This window comes from Myotis nattereri (genome assembly GCF_964212035.1).
Source record: "Myotis nattereri genome assembly, chromosome: 1".
In the NCBI taxonomy this organism is placed as follows: domain Eukaryota; kingdom Metazoa; phylum Chordata; class Mammalia; order Chiroptera; family Vespertilionidae; genus Myotis; species Myotis nattereri.
Window position 1 is genome coordinate 31,747,277 of NC_138075.1, and position 24,090 is coordinate 31,771,366.

The 24,090-nt window shown below is 42.9% G+C and overlaps 1 protein-coding gene across 1 annotated transcript in view; it reads right to left on the reverse strand.

The window, feature by feature from the left end:
• SYNE2 (spectrin repeat containing nuclear envelope protein 2) overlaps positions 1-24,090 on the reverse strand; it is a 310,564-nt gene that overhangs the window by 99,313 nt on the left and 187,161 nt on the right. The window contains exons 56-65 of the mRNA XM_081090284.1: positions 23,139-23,321; positions 22,281-22,418; positions 16,040-16,225; positions 13,932-14,054; positions 12,406-12,588; positions 9,067-9,198; positions 5,215-5,418; positions 4,613-4,687; positions 3,245-3,352; positions 590-706 (exon numbers count right to left, since the gene is read on the reverse strand). Of these exons, the coding sequence (XP_080946410.1) occupies positions 590-706; positions 3,245-3,352; positions 4,613-4,687; positions 5,215-5,418; positions 9,067-9,198; positions 12,406-12,588; positions 13,932-14,054; positions 16,040-16,225; positions 22,281-22,418; positions 23,139-23,321 (1,449 nt within the window). The remainder of the gene's footprint in view (positions 1-589; positions 707-3,244; positions 3,353-4,612; positions 4,688-5,214; positions 5,419-9,066; positions 9,199-12,405; positions 12,589-13,931; positions 14,055-16,039; positions 16,226-22,280; positions 22,419-23,138; positions 23,322-24,090) is intronic.

Consider the following 24,090-nt stretch of genomic DNA (forward strand, 5'->3'; position numbering starts at 1 on the left):
TCATAAAATGCAAAATTGCCTGGCTAATGCGCAATACCTAACTGCGCTTGCACAGATACTAGACACGCTGCTGGGGCAGGGAGGTGGTGTTTTATTTAGTGAGGCCAACCCTACCTTGGTTTCACATCTGTCAGAACTAAATATGCAAATTAGGAAAGCCAATGGGATATTCTGGGTTTGATTCCTTATTCTCCACCTCCCAGACGTACTTTTAATCCCTAAATTTTGATTTCCTCATTTGTAAACTTATGGTAGGTATTAATCTACCTTTTAATCTGAGGATTAATCAGCAAATATAAATGCCTCTTATGTAATGGGCAGTTGTTAATCAATATTAGCTCTTGTCCACTTTCACGGCCCCCATAAGGAATGTCTACAGAAGAAAGAAGTGGCTGTTAGTGGAGAGGCTAGTTTACCCTGACAAAGGGTGAGCGAGTGTCATGCTCACTTCCCATGTGAACATCTGATGGCAAACCTTCCAGTTCTCCGGCTTGACAACACACGCAGAGAGTATCGCCAAACACAGAAGCTTGTCATCGCGAGGTGCTCGGCTACCTGAGCAGCTGGCTTGTGACCAACAGGGACTTACCCCTTCCGTTTGGTGGGGGCTCGGGGAAAACGCCGGGCCTTGCTCAGGGTTTAGTGAGCCTGCTGCAAGAACTTGTGCCGCGGAACTATCACACGTGCTGATTTTCTCAGCTGCCTCCTGTGAAGAAAAGCACCAGAGGTCCGGAAAAGGTCCTGTTCTGTGGCCACGCAAGCCACTCTTCCCGCACCTGCTCATTCGACAAATCGCCCGCTTGCAAAAATGTCCGGAGAAGTCAGGTGCACTCAGGAGAAAAGTTTGTTCATTAGGAAAGCAATCACCTTCCTCAGGTTTGTCTTTATTGGAAAGACCTCAGTTCTCCAACGCTCTCTGGTTTATGAGGAGCACATATGGAATCCAGAGAAGTAGGCACTTCAGTGGATTATTATGAGACTTGAAATGAAAGGAGATTAGGTGATAAAGGCCACATTTCGACTAATGGGAGAAAAGATGTATTTTTAAACTTGGGAAGAACTACCCAGGCATTTCATGAAATATATTAACTAGATCCTGTCTCACTCTGAACAATGAATTCTAATATTTAATGTAAAAGTTATACCATAAAAATTCTTGAAGAAAATATGAGTGAATCTTTTTCTAATGTTAAGAGTAGGGAAGGAGTTTTAAAGCGTGGCAATAAAGGAAAAGAATGTAAGTATTAACAACAAAAATAATGTGTCCCACAATCTATGTTTAAAGAGAAATAATAGATTGGGTAGTATCCTTCATATATTAATATGTTATAAAGTGTTAATATCCTTCATATATTAATAACTCTGGTAAATCAATAATGAAAAACATCAGCCCCTCCATAGAAAACCAGTCAAACGCCATGAATAAACAATTCACAAAATAACATAAAAGCCTATAAGCACCTAAAGAGATATTCAAGGCTCCTAAAATATAAATTTAATTTAAACTACTAGCTAAGTTTGGCCAAGATTAAAAATATTCATTATTGCCTGAGCCAGTTCTGCTCAGTGGACAGAGTGTTGGCCCGAGGACTGAGGGTCCCAGGTACCATTCCGGTCAAGGGCACACACTGCGGTGCACGATCAATCCCTGGCCCTGGATGGGGCACGTTTGGGAGGCAACCAATCAGTGTGTCTCTCTCACATTGATGTTTCTCACTCTGTCTTTCCCACTCTCTTCCACTCTCTCTAAAAAAATCAATGGAAAATATCCTCGAGTGAGGATTTAAAAAAAAAATAAATTCATTTTCAGCCCAGGGACAGGAAAGAAGCACTTCCGAGCACTCTGGGTAGGAATAAAATTGATACAGTCTTTCTCAAAGGAAGTGTGATCATGTGTATCACATTTTAAATGAATCCAGCACTTTCACTTATTAGGTTAACCGAGGATGCAAAATGGGAAAATGGCACCTACACAAATAATTAACATAATGTGGTGGAAAGAGTATGGGCATTGTCATCAACCAAGCTTAACTGCGCTACTTATAAGATGTATGATCTTGGACAAGTTAACCTGGACACTGAGTCTCATTTACTTCATTTTTAAAATGGGAATACAGTCTACCTCACTCATGCTTGTGATGATTAAACAATGACACATAGCATAAAGCATCCAACAGTTCCTAACAAAAATGTTACTTTTCAGTTCCTTGTACTAAAAGCAGTCACTGCCATTAAAAAGGTATGAACCAAGGGCTACAGGTAAAGCGTGGCTTAGCTGGCCTGGTTAAACTTTTAACTAAAGGTAAAAATTGAAAGGTATGTCGGGATCATGAAAAGTCTGGAATGCCAGGCTAAGAAAGTTTGCATTTTATTCAGTAGATATTCAGAGTCATGAAAGTTCACTGCAGATTGTTGATGGTTTTATGAAAAGCCATCAGTACTGCGTAAGACGTATTAGGAAAAAGGGCTGGAGGGGCTGTCGCCCAAGGAGAAGGTTACTCCCAAAGCCTACAGAGGCAGTAATAATTGCCTGGAATATGCTGATGGCAAAAATAAAGGCAGAGACTAGAGATGCAGGTACAAGCAGAGCCCTGGGCCAATGAAATGAAAGGACTGGCTGGACCTGGGACCTGGGGGAGGGGTTAGCCCTGGGCAGGAGGCAGGAGCGGGCAGGTGTATGGATCATAAGGATGAGGCACGTTTCAGGAACAAGGCAAAAGCACTGTGTTTATGTCAGCTTATGATTTTCTAAAGTGAGGGCATGTACCCTCTGTTCTGAGAGATCGGAGGAGATTTAGAAGGTCAGTAGGAACAAAAAAACTCCAATTCATTCATTTATCTCATACCCTACTTTGTTCAAGAAAAGGATTATGCAGAGACCCCTCCCCCAGCTACTCCCCCAAAGAGAGGCGTGTTAAACACTCTGAAACACTAGGGTGAACTTTTGTGGTGCTCCTCTGAGATTTCTGTTTTGTTAGTTTGGACTGCTACATACTGAGTTTTCCTCAGAAAAATACTCTCCTTTCATCACTGAGTGTAAAATAGAAATGCAAGTGATAAGGAAGGACTTGGTGGTCTTTGCATTTGTGCAGAGGTAATGGTGACAGGCTTTCGATTTCCAGCCCAACAGGCTCCCTCCCTAAGCATTCTTCCAGACAAGAAGCTCTTTCCCTTGACGTCTCACCTTGTCACCCCTGCCCGCCCCCACTCCCTTGTCCCCATCGTGTGCCACGCCCACCATTACCTGAATGATCGTTCCAGAGGACGAGGATGCTGTATCTTCCTCCCCGTCCTTGTCATGCTTCCAGAGGAAAGACCAAGACGCAGAAGATGGCTTCGCTTTATCTCCGCTCTAACACGGTAATCAATGGATCAGCAGAGGGAAGTGATTTCCTACCATTATAACCAGCATCCCTTTTATACAAAGCATCGCTGGCCAGGCAGTATAACTGCAGCCTTCATTCCACCTCTCCCCTATTTTTCATCTCTTTTTCTGGCTCACTACATCATATGTCTCCAAATGGGGTTGCTCTCCCTAAAGCCTAAAAAATACTCTAAGAAATTAGGAGTCAGCCCTGATCGGGTGGCTCAGTTGGACAGAATGTCATCCTGTGAACCAAAAGGTTGCGGGTTCAATTCCTGGTCAGGGCACATATCTAGGTTGCGAATTCAATCCTTGGTCTTAGTGCATATGGGAGGCAACTGACTGATGCTTCTCTCTCTGTCTCTCTCCCTTCCTCTCTAAAAACATCAATAAAAAACATATCCTTGGGTGAGGATTAAAAAAAGGTGGGAGTCAGCTCACATTAAAACTGCTTTAGGAATTTACTCCACTTTGTTAAATGTAACCTTAAATGCTAACTGTAATATAACAGCCTGATGAACGTGAATGTTTGCTGTTGTGGTCAAACACAAATGGTGACTGTCTGATGGTTGGAGCAGAGCACATCTGTACTCAGCTCCCCGAGCCCGAGCGGTGCTACAGGGAAACAGGCTGTTCCGTGTGACAATGGAGCTATTTAACAATCTATGAAATGAGCAGGGAAATGACTGGTCGTTGTATGTGAGACAAAAAATATAAATTTCTGTGATTTTTTTCTTTTGGCACCAGATCCATTATAACTTTAGTTTTTAGGGTATGAAATAGAAATTGGAATCAGGAAAGACAACTGCAAATGTCTCGTTCAACCAGTTCAAATGCTCTAGTGAGGATCCATATTAGTTGCTAACACATCTCTTCCTGTCCTTGGCGATGCTGTTGTCAAGTATGAACAAATAAAGTTCTGAAAGGCACAGCAGGAGTAGCAACCACACAGCACTCTCTCCAAACTTCAGAGAAAGTACTCAGGAGTCAGGATACGACAAAGAACCTCATCTCCCTTCCGCCACCAAGAGCGTCCGAATCACATTTATCCCACGCTGGCGGGAAGTAGGTGTAGAGGCACTTAAACAACGTTAATGACAGAAGAGAACTACTTCAATCCCCCTTATAAAATGCAGGCATTAATTTAAAAAATCTCTGTGTTCCCTTTCATTCTGAGATCTTCCCATTGACCTTCTGGTAGAAGATTTTGGTTCCCACAAAATTTGACGAGAGACTCATTGTCCTTACCTCGCTCTTCGGGGAGCTCTCTTCCGCCTCTTCCTTGACGGCTGGCAGGACCGGCAGGGAGCCTCTTCGGTTCAACTGAAAGGCAGGGCACGGACACTTACGGCCAAGCTCATTCAACAGTTCGCTTTATCCAAGATGCCCACCTACACGCGTAGCCCTCTGGGTCTGGCAACTCCAGACCCACACCATGACTCAGCCAAATCTCATCTCCCTGTCATTGGCCTCGTCCTGTGTGGCTCCTTACCAAACAATTAAAAAATGTGCTTCCCTGCCGTGGACTCAGGGTGGGCTGGGAGAGGTGCTGGCCTCCTTTTGGAGTCTGCAATGGGCTGTTTAGTAAGAAGAGATTCAAAGGGTGGCTCCCACCCACCTGCCTGTGGAACTTCAGCAGCAGCTCCATAAGGAACTCGGGCATAAGAATTCTGTGAAGCCCAGAACAGACGCTCCCTGAAGACATAGATTCACATGGAGTAGCTCGACTTTCTAAAATTCCTCTCCAATTGGCCATAGGCCCAGATGCCACAGGTGTTCCGGGTGCAAATGACTACCCATGTGAAGCTCTTATGGAACGAGGGACCAGCATTCATGACAGTCATACCCACCTTCCACTCGGACACATCCCTCTCGGCCACGCCTTCATCTTCCGACGCTCCTGCGGACAGCATTTCCTTGCCTTTCTCTAATTCTTGCTGTTCCTGCTGTAAATGCCGGTGAAGGTTGAGTACGGCAGCCTTTAAGTCCGCCAGCAGGTCTTCTTTTTTCTGGTCTAGACTCATCATCTGCTTCTCAATGCCTTCGACTTCTCCCTGTGCAGAGAGAGTGCACTGCTTGAGGATGTCGGAGGCTGGGCGTGCCCGCAGGCGCCTGCTTCCGTGGGCACAGGGGGTGAGGATTTGTCTGTAATGTTGGTCTGCAGAGCCAGGAGCTGCTCCCGGAACAGACTAGTTCTGCATCCTGGCTGCGTTTCCCAATGACCTGGGGAGGCTTATAGAATGCCCTGGCCTCACCTTAGACCTTGTCAGTCAATTTCTGGAGGCTCAGAAACGTGTGACAAGCTCCATGAGTGTCTGTGATGTGTGCCCGTGGTTGGAAGCCAGGGCTCTAGAGGCCACAGGACTCACTGGCCACAATCCACAGGGTCAGGGCCCGGGAACCTACCTGCACTTTCCCAAGCACCCAGGAGGCCCTTGAGCAGACTAACATTTGGGAACCACTGAGAGAAAACAAGGTTAGAAATCTCACACGTTTACTATTGCTTTTGAAGCCTTCTTTACTGAATTCATTTACTTTTCCTCACGGCCAAAGCTTCTTACCCAATGGGAATTAATAAAGGTAGTGCGAAGTGGAACTCACTATGGGAATGACAGGCGATTCCGAGTTTAGTAACAGCACTTTAAGACTTTGTATGATGGCTGTGTGGGATTACACATCTTATACATGGTAAAATGAGATGCCCACTGTCTGTCTATGAGGATTACAGAATTATATACGTGGAAGAACAGCAGGTGTCATCTAGTCCGACATCCTCCTCTCTAGCACCCCTGAAAGCCATCACTGCCTGCCTGAGCTTTGCAGTAAGTGCTGCATCATAAGACATCCTGCTCCTTTTTTACAAACCTTCATGCATTTGAATTTTGTTTTGTATGTATTCGTTAAGCCCCTCTTCCTCCCTCCCTCCCTCCCCCCTCCCCCCTCCCTCCCCCCTCTCCTCCCTCCTTCCTCCCCTCCTTCCCTCCTTCCTCCCTCCTCCCTGCCTCCCTCCCTCCCTCCCTCCCTCCCTCCCTCCCTCCCTCCCTCCAGGTATTCGTAGAATCACTCATTATTTTGCGGACAGAGAAACTGCACGTGTCCACACCTGTAAGCGAGAGTTCTGAGGTCCACAGACGTGGTCCTCCAGACACCAGCCGCCATGGCTGCCCCCCTCCTGCACACATCCCAACCCCAACACCTCATTCTGTCTGAAGGTAAACTTCTTGTGATATGAGAACTGAATTAAATCGGAGTAAACACTAAACCTCATGGGCACAGTGCCTACCGGCGAACGCCGTACCACAGCCATCAGATGACAGACGTGGACGACCAGCGCCTGCAGAGCCCGTGCGTGAGGCGCGGGAGGCACTGAGCAGTCGCCTCAGCATGGCGTCCGCAGTCCCCGCGGGTCTACACTCCATGGGGACATGTCATTTTTACAGTGATACTAAAATGGTATTCGCCTTTTTCGCTGTGTTGACATTTTTCACTGTGTGATTTTTCATTGCAAAAGCAATAGTGGGTAAAACTACGGCATCTTACACGAATCAGGAGGAACAATAGCTATTTTAGTAGTTGTTAGAGTCTTCACTGTCATACTTAACTATATAAAAAAAAAAGCCAGTTTCACTTAAGAATATCCTTGGTAAAGACTGTGTACAGTAGGTCCTCGGGTTATGTCGGCGATCCATTTCTATGGCCTGATGTAATGCAATTTTCGCCGTAAGTCGGAACCCACCTACATAAGCACTTACGTCACTCACGTGGAGCACATACACAGCAGTAATGAAGTGAAACAGTAAAAGAAATTTAAAAGAAAGGTAACAATTCCTGACCTTTACTTGTGGTAAATAAATAATAAAAAACATAACGCACATATGCACATACGTCGAAATGACGGAACTTTTTTTTTTTTTTAATAAATAAATGGGAGATGGCGACGTAACCATGAAACAACGTACGTCGAGTCCGATGCAGCCCGAGGGCTGTCTGTATTTTTAATATTCTGTGTGACAAAGTGGGGAGCATGCTTACAGCATTTCTACTATATAACAAAGTATGAGGGCTGAGGAAAAGCACTCGTGTGATTATTTGAGTTTTGAGCTGAACTGCTAATTTTTTTTTCATAAAACACTATTTTTTCTTGAAAAGAAAATAGTTGGTCAACCATACTTATTATGTAAATACTAAAAAAATTTTCTAAAGAGATAGATGCTAATAAACGTAAAAGTTTTAGTATTAATTACTGAAATATGTCAACATTCAGTCAGACTGCACAACTAGTGAAACAATATTATCCAAATGACCACACGTGATGTCATAAACTCACTCATGGTGGAAAGATCCATTCAGAGTATGGGGTGGGGCAAAGGTGGGTTCACAGTTGTTTGTATGGAAAATAATACAATAATTAATTAATAATACAAGAATAAACTCTGTGTTTCACGTACTCACAACTGTGAATCTACTTTTGCCCCGCCCTGCACAAGACAGACCAGGTCAGATATGGAGAGTTCACTGAATGGCTTCTGGTTCCAAACTTGTGAGTAACTTCTGCCTGTTGGAGGTTAGTGTGGTTTCAAAGAATATCGACACTTATTCAGAAGGGTCATTAAAACATTCCCCTTTCTATGCACATGTCTTGAGAGGTTGGATTGTTTCATATACTTTAAAGAAAACCAAGAGCTCAGCGGATGGAATGCAGAAGCAGATGAGAACCTGGCCAGCCAGACCTTAAAGAGATTTGCAAAGCTGTACAGTTCTGTCACTCCTCTCTCTGCATTTTTTTTCTGGAAAATATAATTCCTTCTATAAAACTGTTATTTCTATTAATATGGAATGGGTTTATTATTGTTATTTTAAAATAACCAAATATTTTTTTACATTTCTGAGCTTTAACTTCTTTCTATTTTGGTAGATACAACATAAATTCAGCCTCATTGGGGTGGGGTGGGGGGCTCAAATTTTTGAATGTGAAGGGAAATTTGACATTTTTACAGTATTGAGTCTTTGTTATATTGGGTCTGCCTTACTGCATTCATTACTTAGCAGCTGTGTCACCTGGATTCCTCGGGTTCACCCGTGAGGTTAAGTAACGTGCCCTCGGTCTCACAGCTAAGCTAGCAAGTGGTGCAACCTGGCTTTGGATACCACAGCAATTGCCCAAACTTGATGGCGGGAAAAAAGCAGCTCTCTACAATCCTTGCCATACAATCAGGTGTTTTTTTCTTTATAGAAGTTCTGATTCAAAAGACAAAATGGAAAAACCCCTACAGTAGAGGGTCAACATGCAAACCCCTGTAAGTGGGTCCCCCTGACACTGGTAGCTATGGCATAAGGAAATACTACTTAGTACATGGAGCTCTTCATTATAGCAGCGACCTGGTCTTGACCTCTGAAGGTCAGCCCACACCGCGTGACCCCTACCCCAGAAAGCTAGCCGGAAAGTCAGGTTGTCCAAACATCCTGTGTTACATGAGCGTCTTCAGTATCAGAGCAAATTCAGGTCAATTTGCACAAAGCTGTGGACTGGGACACCTGATAATTATTTTCACCTATTTTATAAAAGAGGAATGGAAAGTAAACACACTCCTAAAACACCTTCAATTAGAAGAAAAATGGAGGAAAAAGACTTGTACTATCACAAAGGCTTGTAGACACCAACAGCTGAGCAAATGGTTGTAGAATGAATGGAAGAAACATACCTGTACTTGTGGCACACTGGCAGCCTGGTCTGGTGACATATCTTCAGGAGAGAGCTCAGCTGAATAATTATTTAAGATCTCTTTCAAGTGGTCTATTTCCTCATCACATTCATTAGTCTGTTTTATGGCTATCTATAAAATAAATCCCAAAAAGAACCTTTGTCACATCTAAGGAAGAGATCAATGGACTACTTCCAATGTCCAGTCCCATCACAAGTTCCAATCAATTACAGCAAATATGCACCCAGACAGATTTCAATAGGAAATAGTAGCCTAGCCCAGCCGGTGTGGGTCAGTGGTTGAACATCAACCTATGAACCAGGAGGTCATGGTTTGATTCCTGGTCAGGGTACATGCCCGGGTTGTGGGCTCGATCCCCACTGTGGGGTGTGCAGAAGGCAGCCGATCAATGATTCTCTCTCATCACTGATGTTTCTATCTCTCTCTCCCTTCCTCTATGAAATCAATAAAAATATATTTTAAAAGAAGAAAAGAAAGAAATGGTAGCCTAAATATAGAGGACAACATTGGCACAGCTGCCCCCTGACCTTCATGCTTTACAGATATCGGGCACACCCTTGCTCTTAAGTATTTCGTTCACTGGGCTTATTCTGGAAAGCATTTTATGGAGGCTAATAAAAAGTTGCTAAATTTTATAAAATTATTGGTAGTTGCATATGCCACTTAAATACATTTTTCATGTGAGGCTTTCCTCTCAGAAAGGTGACATTACTGAATCAGAGTAGAAAGGGCATGTAATGTGAGACATAACAAAGTTTTCCCATTCCAGCCACACCCTCACCGGGTATCCACTGGGATCAGTAAGGCATATTTTATGAGTAAAAGGTTGAGGGTTCGAGAGCAGTCTGTGAGTTGGCAGAATATAGCAAAACTAACCAGAACAATACTTGGAATCTAGTGTTAAGTGAGCAGTAGAGCCTGAAGCTGATCATAAATACTATGATCAAAGTATGATGAAGTGAAGAAATGGACTTCAAAAGCAAGTCTAGAATTTCCTTGGTATGCTCCACAATGAAGCAACATGTCCTTTAAACTACAAAGTTTCAGACCCACACAGAATTCTTCCTTGTATTTTCTTTAATATTTAACCATACGTTTAGCTGCAGGCTGGAAATGAATAACTATGTTCACTGCACACACCTGTTCCCCAGCCCTCTCTAATAAGCAACATCCATTACTCACCCCCAAAGTAATTTGTCTCGTTTTCCACAACGAGGGCACTTCCAATATCTAAAGTAGGAATTAAAATAAATGGACCGTATTCTAATGCTTTTCATTCTCACTGGCTTCCTTAGCTTTGAATTATGAGATGACATCTGATTTCCACCAACACAGTAAGGTGGAAAATTTTAGCAGCACAGTTTGATCCCTAATTTGACATAAAATATAATTTTGTCTTCTATTTCCCTCTCTTTCATCTTTTGAAGAAGCCACTTTTGAGCACAGTTAGGACCGTTATTTTCTTTTACTGACCAGGAGACCAAGAAGCACAGAAAATTAAAAGTAATAGATCAAATTTTATATATCTCCTGGCCGGGTGGCTCCGTTGGTTAGAGTGTCGTCCTGATACACCATGGCTGCAGGTTCAGTCCCTGGTCAGGGCACATACAAGAAGCAACCAATGAATCTATATAATGAAGAGCTAAAGGTCATGACACTCTCAAGCTTCACGACCAATAAGCCAGGAGGCTGCATGCGCAGCAGGCACAGGTGGGCGGGGACTTGCAGCATCGGGGACTTGCTTAAGGCTCACATCCCCGTCCCTGGGGATGTGAGGCTCATGGAGGCCTACATCTTTGGGGTGATGGACCGCAGGGCTCCCGCATAATGACAAGGCACAGGCCAGGCCAGGCTGGGGGACCCCCCCCCCCCCAAGTACAGGAATTTCGTGCACCGGGTCACTAGTGTATAAATAAGTGGGACAACAAATTGATGTTCCTCCCTCTCTCTCGAAAGCAATAAATAAACAAATTTAAAAATCTTATATATTGTTCTGGTTTCTTCTATTTATATTATTAAAAAATAGTACATTGAGTCCTGGCCAAGTGGCTCGGTTGATGGCAGCGTTGTCCCAAAAGGTTGTGGGGTCGATTCGCAGTCAAGGTATATACCTACGTTGCAGGTTCTATCCCCCCAGCCAGGGAGCATATAGGAGGCAACTGATCAATGTTTCTCTCTCTCATTGCTGTTTTTTTTCTCTATCAACTAATTAAACATATCCTCAGAGAGGATTAAAAAAAAATAGTACATTGACTGCCAGATCTTCTCCCTGGGGGTGCTAGGAAATAACGTCAGCAAATCAGTAGCCAGGCCAGAGAGACTAGAGGAGTTAAGTCTCAATCTAGAGATTACAGTGCCCTTAAAATCTTAGGGGAACACAGAGGGACTACCTAAATGTGAATGAAATTTGAGAGGGAGAAAAAAAAATAGCAGTTTTATTCCTACAATCAGGCGGTAGTTGGGGGAAAGGGAAAATAAACCTTTCCCCCAACTACCGCTGACTCATCCATAATTGGGAAACGCAGGAGAAGGGGATCCTACCAAGGGGGTTGAAAAAAGTGTGTGGGATTTAAGGCTCTTTAGCAACTTTCTGTTCTTGTGAGAGTGGCTGTTGCTGTAGGAATATACAAACCAAAGTGAAATGCAATTTCTATCTAATGATGATGCTTGACTTGAGACTGGAACTCAAACCAAATGTAAGGGGGGAAAAGGAACTTCTAGGGAGAGACTGAAAGAGGTCATCTGTTGGAAGAAAGAGACCGGAATCTAGAAACTCAAATTCTTGTCTCCATTTGTGCACAGTTGAATCCCTACACAAACTAACTTGGTGTTCATTAAGCGAGTCGTCTACCTTCTGAAACTAGTCTCCTTATAGGTAAAAATAAAATGTATCAAATGCTTGAGAATAAAATAAGGTGATGAATAGGAAAGTGACTATAATGAGAAGAGATTAATATGGGGATGACTACTGCATGAGTCTGTCGGCCTCATGAGATTGCAAGTGCTTTGTTCAAGTTTAATCTCTTCCCACGGCATCTTATCCACGTAGGTCTTCAATAACTGGAAAATGGAATGAAATAGGCCATAACTATGCTTCAACCAGAGTAAGAGCTGAGAAAATGACCTTAGCCCCATCTGAACAAGAAGATATACACTCTACATCAAATGGGTAATGGAACAGGAAGAGGCCAAAGAGATCAACCCAGGCAGCACCTTCCCGTCATGGGAATTTAATCTACCCAACCTCTGAGACTGAAAACAAAACCAGTTTCTGAATTTGCTCACCCAATAAGCTGGCTGTCCTTGTAAACTACTCACCTTTAATAACTCATTTTGTTCCTGAGTCACATTTTCCAACAGCTTTATATCTTGTAAAAGCTGAGTTGTCCGCTGAAATACAGGCAGGGGTTTCATTCCCGTCTGGGGTAACCTCAGTTCCACTTGGTAAGACATTATTTCAGCAATGGTTTTCTTCATAGGATGTATATTTTCAAGTATGACCTTAATTATATCAGATAACATGTTTCACACGTGAAAACTACAGCCACTGCAAAGTCCAATTATCCTATATAATAAGAGGCTAAAATAAAAATTGTCCCCTCGACCAGGAGTTCGACCAGGAGTTCAATCAGAGGGTAGGGCTGGATGGCCAACTGCCCGCGGCCCCTCCCCCAGCTGGCCCCACCCCAATTGACTAGACCCCACCCATACGCAAATTTGAGCACTGGGCCACTAGTTCAAAATTATAATAGTGTATAATTTATTCTCCATAGTTCTGATTTTTAAAACATTTCCTTACCTCAGATTGAAAAGGTTTATTATACTACTTTTGATCTGGTAGTTAAAGTTCTTAGGAAAAAATGCCTGGGGCAAGAGTCACTTCCTAGCTCTAAATTATGCAAGTAGACAACCCTTTCCCTCCTTCTCTCCCCCTCACACCCACCCCCCTTAGAACTGTTGTTTTGCTTTGTGAACTGTCACCAGGCAGTGAGTGGTGTAACAGCAGGCACAGCACGTACTCACTGTCATAGCAGCCGCACCTAGCACGGGCCTTCCCACAGAGTGAGTCCTCAAAAAATGCTTATGAATTAACAGAACTGTCCTGTCAAAAGGGATACGTCCCAAAGGTGTAATTACTTTGCTTTCATGACACCTGACCCATAGAAACGTGGATTTACATAATTAATGAGAAGAGATTATTCACTTTGCAAAGGACTTCATGTGCATCATTTCATTGGATCCTCACAACTGCCCTGGGAAGTAGCTATCAGACCTGCCATTTCGCAGGTGAAGAAAATGGGTCACAGAAGTTAGAAGACGGAGCCGAGGTCAGATTGTCAAGAGCAGGGCTGGGATGAGACCCAGGCTGCCTGACCCCAAGCAGAAGCTCCTAACCACTTAGTGCTCGGGGCTCTACGTACATTGGAAGTGCCTAACGCAATCACTGCAATGCCCCAGCGTGCAGATATGAAAGACAATCCCAGAAACGCTAACTAACAGCTCGGAGTCACAGAGTCAGGAAGGAGCATAGCTGGGGCTGGAACTCAGCTCTCCAGACTTAGAGTCTCAAGCTAATTGGACTATTAAACAACGATGGTTTACGTGAAAGCAAAACTTCCAAACTTTGAAGTTTTTAGAAGCAATTAAGTAAAAAAATAACCTATAGCGAAAGTATCTTCATATAGATAGTACTATGTGATTTAAAACATGATTTTTATAGTCATTCACAATATCTCTTTCAAATTTATTGTGCCATTACCCTAGCAAGACTAAATACTTTTTATTACATACCTAAACATAATGAGTGGTCTGAGAAAATACTTTAAATAAGGATCCATGCTTACCTCCCCATGCTTGAGATGTTCTTCTGGTGAAAAATCAAATATTTCTTTTGATAAGAGAATAGCTTTGATTTTTGAAACTCTTTTCTCCATTGATTTTAACTCAGTTTCAATAGCAACCACATCCTAGAGTTTCAGAAACAAAAACACTCATGCAGTATATGCTGTAGGTTAATAATCTATACGACACAATTTATTGCCATTCATTTTATTCTGATATTTAACCAAAATATGTTTGCCACTTAAATAGCCCTTAAAAACTAAACAGGTGCTACTCAGATAATGTTGATTGCTTTCAATAAAAAATGTTATTCTACTAATAACATACCACACTACAAAGCATGGCTCACACACTGTTGGGCTAAAGATCCTCATAAAGTCAATTTTCAATTACTTATACCGAGGGAGCAAAAGAGCAGACGCTTCTTGACTTATGATGAGTTCATGCTCTGATAAACCCATTGTAAATTGAAAATATCATTAAGTTGAAGATGCATTTAATACACCTAACCTACTAAACATCAGAGTCGACTGAGCCTTAACCATGCTCAGAACACCTACAGGAGCCTACAGCTGGGCAAAAGTATCTAACACTACAGGGAAGCTGACTGGGAGGGGCGGGCACTGCCACGGCCCAGCATCACAAGAGAGAATCTTACTGCATATTGCTAGCTGGGAAAAGGTCAAAATTCAAAACCCGAGGTATGGTTTCTGCTGAATGTGTGTGTATCGCTTTCACACCATCGCAAACTCAAAAAATCTTAAGTGAAACGATGGTAAGTTGGGGGCCGTCTGTGGTACACATCTGAATTAATTTTTAAGCAAATCCTCCATGACCTATCATCTCTTTAGGTTTATCTTTGGAATGTGTTTAAACACTTGAATACAAGTGGGCCTAGCATTTTGTGAATTCCCACCACTTCAAGTCGAATGATAAAGTCGCCCTGGGAGCCGAACAGACAAGGAGCTGGGAAAGGGTCAGGGTTTCCTGCCGATGACCTAACGAGCGGTGGCCAGTCAAAGAGTCCCGAACTCCTTCATGACTGACTCAGATTAATTTAAACAATAGTCACTTGTCCAGGGTTATTCTCTTATCAAGGTCAACCTCTAGAATTTGGCCAAGAATTTTAAAGTGAAAATGCTGAGATATGTGCTATAAATAAAGCCCACATTTTGAAGTCCACTCACACTCTAAGAGGGCCTTCAGACCTTTTCTTTAGATCTCAAGGCTGATATACTGCAGCAATAAAAAATTCAGCTAATAGTGAAGGGGAGAGAAACAGCTACATAGAAACAGACTGAGGGTTTGAAATTATAGCAGTTTGGAGCCACTCAATATAGGACAAACAGCTATAAACAAGTAAAGCAGTAAGTATAATAACTTTATAGTGATATATCCAAATTATAAGGAAAAGTTAAATTATATTGATATTATTATCTGCACCTTATATTAAAAAAGGTACATAAAAGTATACAATGTATTTTAGGATAATTTCCATAAAAAATTGTAGAAGCATTTAAAACCTTTGGAATATGCATTGCTAAGAACATTTAATATTATTATTCCCTGAAGTTACGTGTCATGTAGGGAATGTAATTGAGAAACTAAAGATAAATAATTAAGACTAACTGTTCCTGCTTTTGCTATGGTACTTAATCCTTAAATAAATACCGCATTATGTTTCAAGCTAAAATAAATAAAGTTATTTAAAAATCCAGGGGCTGGCATCTAGCAGTCCCTCAATAAATATTTGCTATTGGTGAAGACTTGGGAGGTTATCTGTTTTAATTACCTCTTTGCTAATCTTTTACCTCAACAACATCTCCTCTCAGACAAAGAGAAAACACTGGGCTTATTTGATCAGGATTCTTCCCTTTAAAGAGTCCACTTCTAGACTCAGAAGGTGGATAAGATTTTTTGTTGTAGTTGCACTAGAGGTTGCAAAGTCAAATAAAATATAATTCAAGAAATAAGAACACAAATGAAAAACAAACAGTACCAGATCAGTGTGTCTTCCTATAATTAGTAGTTGATTGGCAGTATAACTCTAATGTACCCAATGAAACATAAATTAAAAATAAGAAGTCACATCTCCATGGTGCCAACTCACATCGGCCATCCGCTGAATCTGTGGGAGGCTCTCCATGATGTTTTGCTGTAAAGCTGCTACCTGTCGGCTTAACTCTTGTATGGACTGTGCTAAGTCATCTGTTTCAAAAATCACTGACAAGTCTTCTAGCTCCGTGAAAATGGAATGTAAACGATTATGTTTCTGTTCCGAATCTTCCAAAGCCATCTACACAATGAGAAACAAAGGCGGGGGGGGGGGGGGGGGTCATTAAGACACTGAAAGCTGATTAACATTTAAATCAGAGAAAATTTACATTTGTCTCCATATGTGGAACTCCTGGTCATTTCCAGTTTCGTCATAAGACACTGAGCATTACTGCCGATGGCGGCGGATCACTTCAGAGTGTCTACCGATCAGGCCGGCTAGCAGCGGCCACTTTGCACCCCATAACCCTGCCCTCCATTACGAGGACCAGGAACACAACCTGCAGTCCATCCCTCTGGAATGTGGAATTGTGGCTAATAAAGCCCTTCAGGCTCTTCCCAGTTGGTGGGACTTGTAATTCTGAGGAGGTGGGTTTGAGAGAAGCAGCCGAGTGGAGTAGGGGTGAGAGGAAGAGGCACTCCTGGGGACTGCCAGCCCTGCCAGTGCTGTGTCCTTAGGCCTCACCACAGGTGCCACTGGCTCCCTTAGACCCCCCAGAGCTTGAGTTGACCTGAACAACTTGATACTAAGAGACCTCTATCTGATATAACCAAATAGGAGTGAGAAACATCCATTTGTAGAACTTCTTGGGCATTCCTCCTTACAATGTTCTGTCTTTTAATAAGGGCTCAACTTTTGAACTTAATATTTCAAAATATCTCAGCCACCTACAGGAAATGTTCAACCTGCTAACATAGTCTTTAGGTAATTCCGTTAAAAAATAACTGATAAGGGAAAGAACATTTACGTAGGCAACTAGAATTCCAATCATAAGCCTCTAAAATTAATCAGCTTACTCAGAATGCTTTATTAAGCTTATTTAAAATCCTAGAAGGAGAAAATTTTAAGAAAAACTAAACTGAAAACCCCAATGCTTTATACCAATAATACTATTTACAAAAGCATCAAAACACATAAACTACTTAGGGATACATTTAACAATTTATAAGCAAGACCTGTACACGAAGATTACCAAACACCGCTGAGAGAAATTTTAAAGAGATAAAAAATAAATAAAAAGACATTTTACGTTCCTGGATTAGTACAGTCAATATAGTTAAGAGGTCAATTCTCGCCAAACTGATTTACAGAATAAATGCAATCACACTCAAAATTCCAACAGACCTTTGTAGATACTGACAAGCTGACTCTAAGATTAAAATATAAATGCAAAAGACACAAATCAACCCTGAAAAAGAACTAAGTTGTAGAACGTACGCTGATTTCAAGACTCGCTATAAAGCTATAGCAATCAAGACTGTCACCTTGGTGAAAGAATAGACACATAGATCAATAGAACATGAGAGCCCAGAAATAAACCCACATACATGAGGTCAACTGATTTTCAACAGACATCAAAGTCATTCAATGTTGAATCTTTTCAACAAATGGTGCTAGAATAACTGGATATCCCACTATCAAAAGAATATTGATAGTGGGATATCCCAGCAATCAAAATAAAAAAATGAACCTCAATTTTGCCTTATACCATGTACAAACATTAACTTGAAATGGATCATAGACCTAAAGTATGTTAAACTATTAAATTTCTAGAAAATAGAAATTCTTGTGACCTTGGGTTAGATAAAGATTTCTTAGATATAACACAAAAGAATAATCCATAAAAGAAAAATACTGACAAATTGGATTTCATCAAATTAATAACATTTGTTATCTGAAAGACAACATGGAGAAAATAAAAAGAAAAGCCACCGACTGGGAGAAAATATTTGCAAATCACTTATCTATTAAAGGACTGATTTCTAGAATATTGTATAAATAAGTCTAACAGCTCAATAATAAAATGACACAAAAAATTAAAAATGGGCAATAAAAAAATTGAACCTACACCTTCAAAAAAGAGGTGTAAAAATGTCAAATAAGCACATGGAGAAACTCTCAAATACATAAATCATTAGTCATTAGAGAAGTGCCCTTTAAACCACAATGAGATACCACTATGTCACCAGAAAGGCTAAAATTTAAAAGACAGATAATATCAAAGGCAAACCAGAATATGGGGAAATCAGAACTCACATTGCCAGTGGGAATGAAAAATGGTACAGCCATTTTGGAAAACAATTAGGCAGTTTCTCATCTAGTTAGATATTTACCATAAAAGCCAGCAATTGTACTCCTTGGTATTTATCAAATGAAATGACCTAAAAGCATATATCCACACAAAGATTTAAGTATGAATGTTCACAGCATCTGTGCTCCTAAAAGCCTGGGGTAGGAAGCTTCTAAGGTGGCCCCCAGTGATCATCTCCTGCTATTCATGGCCTTATCAACCCTGGGCTCAGTGATTTACTTTTAATAAAACATGGCAGAAGCAAGGAAGGGGTGTCATTTCTAAGATTAGAGTCTGTAAAAGCTGTTTCTGTCTTAGGAGCCCCTCTCACTCTCTTTAAGGCTGTTTACGGAGAGGGAAGCCAGCTGCCATGCCATGAGGCAGCCCTGTGAGGAGGCCCGCACGTCTGTGTGTGGAAGTGGGTCTAAGGAGGCCTGTGAGTGAGCTTGGATGTGAATCCTGCTGCCTCCCTAACCAAAGGGAGCCTTCAGACCAGCCCACAGCCTTGGCCGACACCTGGACTGCATTTTCCTGAGAGACCTTGAGCCAGGGGCACCCGGGGAAGCCATGCCTGGATTCCTGACCCACATTAACTGGGAGATAACAAGTGCTTGTTGTTTTAAGCTGCTAAAACTTCTGGAGTCATTTGCTACATGTCAGTAGATAATCAAACACATGGGCCAGAACGTGAAACAACCCAAATGTCCATTACCTGGTGAAGGGATAAAAACATGGCATATTTCCCCATTAATGGAATACTGGTCAGCAATCAAAAGAATAAACGACCGCCCTCGCCCGTTTGGCTCAGTGGATAAAGCGTCTACCTGCGGACTGAAGGGTCCCAGGTTCATACCAGTCAAGGGCACATGCCTGGGTTGTGGGCTGGATCCCCAGTGTGGGCGTGCAGAAGGCCGCCAATCAATGATTATCTCTCATGATTGATGTTTCTATCTCTCTCTCCCTCTCCCTTCCTCTCGGAAATCAATAAAAATATGTTAAAAAAATAAACTACCTATAAACCTAACAAACGACATGAAACTCAAAAACATTATGTTAAGTAAAAGAAGTCAGGCACAATATTCTACATACTATATGGTTCTATTTATAGGATGCTGTACAAAAGGCAAAACTACAGTAACAGGAGGCAACGAGTAAGGGGTGACGCACGGCTGAAGATGGGCGAAAGGGGACTGCCTGCAGAGGAGCGTGAGGAAACTCCTTGGGGTGATGGGAATGTTCTTGACGGTGGTGGTGGTGGTGATGGTGGTGACATAATTGTATGCCTTTATCAGAACTCACCTAAAAAATTTCATCTAGCTGTGAATTAAAGTAGGTATATTTTACTGTATCTAAATTATACCTTAACTTAGTTGATTAAAAAAAATCAGTTGTTTTCCTATTTTTACAATGAAATTTATGTTCCTATGATTCTTCATTACAATAGCAGTCTTTGGTTATGAACAGTATCTTTAGGTTGTAAAAACCCATCTTAGCAAATACAACCCACATTGAAAGATATAGTGCCAGAAAAACAGACTTTTACAGCTTAGTTGAGAGTTTTGATACCTTTAAGAGTCATTTTAAAAATCATTCCTGGTAATGCTAGAAAAATGCAAAAATGTATCCCAAAAGTCGAACAACTATTTTCAAAATAGGGATAACATGCGGTATTCACATATGAAGAGTTATTTGCGACTTACTTTCCTTTGGGAGATTTATTCGAGTACATCCCGTGGGAAATCAGCCTGCATCTCCCCTTCTCCCTACTTCATAAACTAGAGTTCTCTCAGCTCTAGCTCATAAAGGCTTGCACACTTTTACATTCATGTCAGTAGAAGGTAGCAAAGTCCAACTGCTTTGGCCTGTTCACTTTTGTACAGTGTTTTGCTTTGTTTTTTAAATCTTATAATAAATATTTGAGGGAAAAGGTATCATTTCTCTCTTTTGTCTTTGCAACCTCCTTAATATGTTGAAAAACACAGGTGATTTAAAATAAAGGGGGATGTGGAGGTGCAGGCAGAAATCACCAGCAAGGGGAAGAAAAGAAACAAATGGGTGAAAATGTAGCATCTTTACAATTATTCCCACAGGAGTACTTAGGGGTAAAATATGCCAACGAATCTTAAACATCAGGAAGGTCTGAAGGCAGTGGTTCACTTAGGAATACACTGTGCTATCCCTGCAGATACAAAAAGAAGTCGGATCAACTGAGGTCTGATTACTCTAAGAGTTATAGAATAAACTTTCTCCGAAGAGATTCTTACATGTGGCTAACTAGTATGAGAGAAGTGAAATAGCTATCCTGATAGATAAAAAGCCAGAGGCTGTCACGACCGAAACAACTAGAAGGATGACTGAACAGCAGGCTGCGTGGGGCAACCAGGATGGCAGGGGAGGCAGCTGGGGGTGACCAGGCAGACAGGGGGCCAGTTAGGGGCAATCAGGCCGGCAGGCAAAGGCAGTTAGGGGTGATAAGGCTGGCGGGGGGGGGGGGGGGGGCAGTTAGGGGCGATCAGGCAAGCAGGCAGGTGAGCAGTTAGGAGCCAGCGATTCCGGATTGTGAGAGAGATCCTGGATTGGAGATGGTGCAGGCTGGGCTGAGGGCCTGCCCCTGCCCTCCCCCCCCCCCCCCCCCCGGCAAGAATTTTGTGCACCGGGCCTCTAGTATATATATAAAAGGCTAATATGCAAAGTGTCCCCTCTGGAGTTCGACCAGGAGACCGGGAGTTCGATCACTCGCTATGACATGCCCTGACCACCAGGGGGCAGTGTGGAACGAAAGAAGGCCCTGGTCGGCAGCTGGCAGCTGGGGAAGAAGGCCCTGGCTGGCAGCCGGAAGGCAGGCCCCAGCCGGCAGTGGGAAGGCCCTGATCGTCAGCCAGGCCTAGCGAACCTACCTGTGCATGAATTTCATGCACTGGGCCTCTAGTGCCTTCATAATAAAACTGGAGCCAATACTTGGCAGTTGGAAGATCTCGCAGCCATGGCCCCGAATAGAAAAATACTTCCACTTGTGTTGTCTCTGTAAGCCAGCAAGGAGACAGGGTCCCTGTGGAGCACCTGGAAGGACAGGGAATCTGGAACCATGGATGCTAGGCTTGGTGGGAACCATGGACTCGGTTAATGCTGTGTAACTAATTACCACAAACTTAGCAGCCTCAAAATAAAACAAATGTATTATCTCGCAGATTCCATGGCTCAAGAGCCCAGGACCAGGTTAGGTAGGTGTTCTGCTCAGGAGGTTACAAGGCTGCAATGGAGTTGCCATCTGGAGCACGGGTTTCTCCTCCAAGTTCATTCAGACTGCGGGCAGGACTCGGGAGTAGGACTGAGATCCCAATTTTCTTGCTGGCTGTTGACCGGGGTTCACTCTCAGCTTCTAGAGGCTGCTCTGGGATCCTAAACCCATGGCCCTCATTACATGGCAGCTTACTTCCTCAAACCAGCAGGAAAATCTCTCTCCAGTCTGCTACCAGGGAGTCTAATGCCCATATAACCATGATTAATCATGTATGCACGGGAGTGAGTGTCCCATTACCTTAGGAATATGATAATGTAACCTAATCGAGGGAGTGGCCATCTCATCGCATACTCATATTCCTGCCCACACTCAAGGGGAGGGTTTTATACAGGTCATGTCCCCCAAGAGACAAGAATATCGGGAGCCATCGCAGAATTCTGCCAACCAAAACCATCACCATGCAGAACAACATTCTTACTTCACAGTCGGAGGAACCAAGGCCCATGGAGGAGACAATAAATTACCCAAAAAGTCACGTGGTAGTTACCAGGACAGAAAGAACAAGATCCTGGCCTCCAAAAGCCCTGTCTAGAGCCCGCCAGTCTTCCAAACTCCCTTCTGCCATCTGGTGTGGATGAAGGGAAGGTGGTTTTTCAGGGAAAAGGCGAGTGGGGGGAGCAGGCGCAGAAGCACCATGACGGTTAGCTAAGCCGCTGATCATCCTGTACATTCTATGACACCCAGGAAACACTAGGAACACTTACCTGAAGGGTGCTGGCGTGGTGACTCAGTGTCTTTGAAGAGTCATAGTCAGCGGGGTTAGCCAGCAAGCGACTGGTGTTTTCTATCCAGGTCTCGGTGCTCTTCAGAAGATCATGATATTCCTCCACCTTAACTGTGGCCTGTGAACGAGAGGTGGTGCCAAGCTCAGTCTGACTGATGCTCTCTACCGGAGCTGAATGATTCTTTTTTTAATGTTGGTTTTTAAATTGATTTCAGAGAGAGGAAGGGAGAGAAAGAAAGAGATAGAAACATCAATGATGAGAATCATTGATGGGCTGCCTCCTGCACACCCCCTACTGGGGATCGAGCCCGAAACCCCAGCATGTGCCCTGACCAGAAATCAAACTGTGACCTCCTGGCTCATAGGTCGATACTCAACCACTGAGCCACACGGGCTGGACTGATTGTAGAATGAAGAATTTGTGGTTTTCAGTTGCAGGCCCACCCCCTCCAGTTCTCATTCTTCCAACTTTTAAGACTAATCCTGACTGTAGCTGGAAAGGACTTAAGTTCTATCCCAAAGCTACGGGCCGCAGCAAGGGTTTTGCATTAGCCTTAGTCTGGTTCCCACTGTATGCTTCATTCTGAAAACCTGATTTGTATGTGGCTGGCTCCTCCCTGGGCTCCTGAGATTGCCGCCGGAAATGCGGTGCTGGGGTCCAACTTCCGGATACCTCCTCTGCCTGTCCAGTTAGACTTCCCGCCTGTGCCAGCAGCGAAATCTGTGCCCTCGGTGCCCACCTGAACCTGTCGTGTGGCTGTGAGGGAAACTGATTTTTGCCTTAAATCCACCTCGACACCACCACATGCTCTGTGTACCCGTCCCGTTCCCGCCACACCTTATTCAGCTGTGAGGTTCTAGCCTCTGCTCTCTGGGACACCTGCTGATACTGCTGGAAAGGAACCATCAGGCTGTCCATCCACTCCTGAGCCTGCCCCGGGTCCTGCTCCACGACGTCATGAACCTCCGAGTCCAGCTCGTTTAGCTTGGAATGCCAGAGGTCTAGCTCATCCCACATTTCCTGCAGAAGGAAAGCATGAGGCCATCTGAATGCAGGTACCAAGGCTTACTGTGTTAATTCCTAGTGTTCACACGCTATCGGCACTTGTAAATGCTACCAAAACAATACCACAGGCACAGTTATTCACGTACGCCCAGCCGTCACTCATGACCTAAACTGAGAAAAAAACCAAAACACTTTTTCTGAGGTGTCTTAACCCCAACAGTATTCACTTCAGTACAATGAGAGGTAAGGGAGCAGGAAGACCTGGACTTGTCCAGAGATGAACGACACCAAACAAGGTCAACACAACCCTCATCTTCCAAGAGTGAAGAATTAACATTATGTTTATAAAAGGCTTCGGTTAATATTTAAACCTCTTTAGACCAGTACACATGTGTACCCTCTAGAAGACAATTTTTATTAAGTACGAAAATAAAACTTATAGAAAGAAAGTGCCAGTTCAAACTCAGGATCAATGCAGTGGCTGCAAATTCTATCCACAGGTATTGGCAGCAACCACTCTGGGCTCAAGAAATGGATAGGTTGCCAGAGGATGTCTCAAAGGTGATATATGTAATTCTTACTGAGTGTTTGCTGAAGAACATAATTTCTAGAAAGGAGAAAATCTTATTGCTTGAATGAGATTCCTCTATTTACTAAGAGTCCAAGATTTTGTCCAAAGGCGAGCCATATTCGGACCTATTTTTAAAAGTCTCCATTTATATTAGAAAGTTTCCTTAAAATGTAGATTAGAATAAGAATGCTCTCTATATGCAGGTTTACTTGG